The sequence below is a fragment of the Hibiscus syriacus genome, unplaced genomic scaffold, assembly GCF_006381635.1.
Source record: "Hibiscus syriacus cultivar Baekdansim isolate YM2019G1 unplaced genomic scaffold, ASM638163v2 tig00117056_pilon, whole genome shotgun sequence".
NCBI classification, from domain to species: Eukaryota; Viridiplantae; Streptophyta; class Magnoliopsida; order Malvales; family Malvaceae; genus Hibiscus; species Hibiscus syriacus.
In genome coordinates this window covers 5,651,440-5,655,032 of record NW_024063539.1, presented here as the reverse complement: position 1 = coordinate 5,655,032, position 3,593 = coordinate 5,651,440, and the positions used below count along the sequence as shown (strand labels likewise).

General features: G+C 38.3%; 1 protein-coding gene across 1 annotated transcript; it reads left to right on the top strand.

Annotated features, from left to right (window-relative positions):
• The first annotated feature begins 1,796 nt into the window (after window positions 1–1,796).
• On the top strand, window positions 1,797–3,287 carry LOC120198028 (protein CUP-SHAPED COTYLEDON 3-like). The gene is made up of 3 exons (XM_039199421.1): window positions 1,797–2,025; window positions 2,134–2,408; window positions 2,706–3,287. The coding sequence occupies exons 1-3, from the start codon at window positions 1,824–1,826 to the stop codon at window positions 3,276–3,278; spliced, it is 1,050 nt and encodes a 349-aa protein (XP_039055352.1). The 5' UTR covers window positions 1,797–1,823; the 3' UTR covers window positions 3,279–3,287.
• The last annotated feature ends 306 nt before the right edge of the window (window positions 3,288–3,593 follow it).

Sequence of the window (3,593 nt, the reverse complement as noted above, 5' to 3'; positions counted from 1 at the left end):
TTCAATTCAAATAAATTATATATATAATTTTCTAAATCATTTAAAATGTTCATACACCCTTACATACATAATATTTAAACTTATAACTTTAAAAAATAATAATAATTTATCAACCACCTAAATTATTAGGATCATGCTTATATATATTTAACGAAAGAAATAAATAATAAAACTGACAAGGTACTTGAATTGATGGTAGGTGTGGATCCCCCACTATGTATGTTAAATAATTCATCCCTACCGATGAATGAAAACGTACGTAAGTATATTATGATAAATGAAAATGACGTGTTCTTTTTATCAATTTCCCCCACGAGGGGAAGGAATAGAGAGGGTGTGAAGATAGAGGTGCTCAAATAATAAGAGCTATGGCTTTAGCTGGGTTACAGACAAACGAAAAAGATAACACGTTCAAAAAGCAGCCCTACGGACTACAAGATCCAGACCTAGCCCTAGCTACCTACCACTGACCCACGTGAATATGGTCATGTATAATATTTCTATGTATGTATCTATTATGTATGTATGTATGTACAGAAGTGCAGAGAATATCTGTATGAATGTATGCATGAATGCTGTTATCTTTTACAATGGTCTATGTTATACATAGAGGGTGGAGAGAGACAGCAAGAGTAGTAGCCTGGGACAAGGCTTTTAATTACGTGGGACAGTGTACACGTGCGACGCCGACATTTCTAGAACTCAGCTGCCCTCCTTTGATCAATCATAAGGTAGCTAGATCTTGTGGGTTAGCAAATAACATGGCTCCCATTCCCCGGAATCAGGACCCTTCATCTCATTCAACTTCATTTCACTTGTATTGTCTCATGCGGACCTCATTTTAATCATAGCATATATTTCCGTATACTTGTTCACAAGAGTTTAAAAGGGTTTAGGACGGATACTTATGTGTATCGATATCGTTGTTCGAATTCAAAAATTTTAAATAGATTAATATTTAATTTTATCATTGATATCATTTGATGAAGTGTTTTCACCCTCTCTAATTATAGGTAATTGATGGCAGGGTTGGTGGAGTTTCATTATATGCACTAGGATTAATATGTGACGAAAAGGTCTTAGTGAAATATGATGACAATCTTAAGTGACCACATCTATCTTTACTTTTGAGTGAAAAAGTATATATAATTAGTTGAGAAATACAGTGATCAAAGTAGTTAGATTTGACGAGACGTCCATTATTATGTATAATGAAATTGTTATTGATCAATACTCGAGAAAAGACAGTACTCAATAGAGCACAAACACATGCCATTCCAAAGCCATGCACGACTGACAAGGAATGAGAGCATTAAAATTTCAAAGCACACGAGCGAGCAAGCAAGCCTTGCCTGCTCCATAACTAAAGACGACATAGATTAATAAAGGAGGTCGGTCGTCAGCAATAATCGGCACTGTAAAAAAGTTAACAACACGGAATCTAAACAACAATTCTGCCTACATATAAAAAGAAGAGAAAGGGAAAGAACCGCCCATTTCTCAGATTTGGTAATCGTAGTATCGTACAATTAAACTAATCTTAGATCTTTTGTTTAAAACTGATGATGACGATGATCTCACTCTTCTGTTCTGTTCTCTCTCTTTTTCAATATGCTCACATACGCACGCATAAATCTCTGCCCTCTGCAACCGACTTTGCATTTACTACCCCTCACTCGGTCACTCAGGTGCCCTTTTGTAGGCCTTTCTAGCCTTTTGAGACCCCCCAAATGCCTTATCTTCTCCATTTTAAGGGCTTTCTCTCCATCATATATTTGCATTTTCGAGTGCCATTTCGTGTTGCAGATTCACAATAGAGAAAGATGTTGGTAGTGGAAGAAGTTTTAAGTGAACTTAGTGGGGAAGAGGTGAACGAGCAGGGATTACCGCCTGGGTTTAGGTTTCACCCTACAGATGAAGAGCTCATCACTTTTTATTTAGCTTCCAAGGTCTTCAATGGAAGCTTCTGCGGAGTGCAGATCGCTGAGGTTGATCTTAACCGATGTGAACCTTGGGAGCTTCCAGGTATTATTATACACAAAATGTATTGTTATTTATTAACTATTACATGCAAATAGGTTATGTAATCTGACGAGAGTGATTTGTTTTCTTTGTGGTGGATTAATGGAAAAGATGTGGCGAAAATGGGGGAAAGGGAGTGGTATTTCTTCAGCTTGAGGGACAGGAAGTACCCAACGGGGGTGAGAACAAATAGAGCTACCGGAGCTGGGTACTGGAAAGCCACCGGAAAAGATCGGGAAGTGTACGGCGCCACCACCGGAGCACTACTTGGAATGAAAAAAACACTTGTCTTCTACAGGGGGAGAGCTCCCCGTGGAGAGAAGACGAAGTGGGTCATGCATGAGTACCGTTTAGACGGTCACTTCTCCTGCCGCTACACGTGCAAGGTATGACACGTGTCCCCGGTCCTTTTTATTTTCCTCCTTTATCGGTTTCTTGGTTGACATTTTGCTGCTAAATAATGTTACACGTGTCGTCGAACTGTGTGCATTACCTTGGAGTGTAGTTTTCTGATGTGATTGCTTTCGTTTTCACTCACTAGTTGCATGATTATTTTTTATGCACTAAATAAACAAGTTTGGAAAGAAAGCACGAGCCTGCAAGATAAAACCCTATTTCATTTCATTCTTCTTTGCTTTATAATTATTCATAATATTCTCTTCAAATGATACGTTATTATGCAGGAAGAATGGGTGATTTGCAGAATAATTCACAAAAAAGGTGAGAAGAAAAATGGTCTAGCTCAAGCACAACGCTATAACTTGGATGTTTCATCTTCACCAACATCAGCAACAACATCCTTTCCTCATCTGATTGAAACCCCAAATCCGTTCTTGGAATCTCAGTCTCGAACTTCAATGCAAACCCAAACTTCTTTTCTGGAAAACGACCTGAAAAGCTTAATAAACCCAGTGGTATTCCCAGCTAATGATAATGGGTTCCAGCCCTCCTTTTCAGCAACTCCCACTTTTACTAGAACACCCGACAAGAACACTGTCGAAAACAGTAGCAACTCATCGGCAACATCGATGCTCTTCAAGTCCCTAATCTCACACCAAGATAGCATTTTGAAGGAACAAGCCGTTACTATTCTCAAACAGTGCAAGACTGAGGCTAACCTTACCCATTTTCCACTGCCTGATGCCAGCACAATGAGTTGGATGGACAAGATTCATCCCCTTAACACATGTCAAAATCCCATGTTTTTCGACATGGATTACAATAATAGTATGTTGGGGTTCGCTGACAATATATAAATGTCATGATATCTTCGCAATTAGATTATATGAAATGTAAATGAGTTTATGTATGTGTGTTTGTAAGATTCCTGGAGCTAATTAAATGCTTAGCAAGTGATTGTACCATACGTGTTTTATCTATAATTTGCAGAAGTTTTTCCTTTCCGCTGTCAACTGTTCTTGAAATTCTCGTTTAAAGAAAGTCGAGACATACCAAAATAAAGCCTGCGATTTCTTTTGCTGATTTGATGTGTTGAATATCGGGAATTTGGGATGGAGTGTGAGATAAGAAACATAAGGTTCATTTCATTTGAGCCGAAGGGTAGTCCTTGA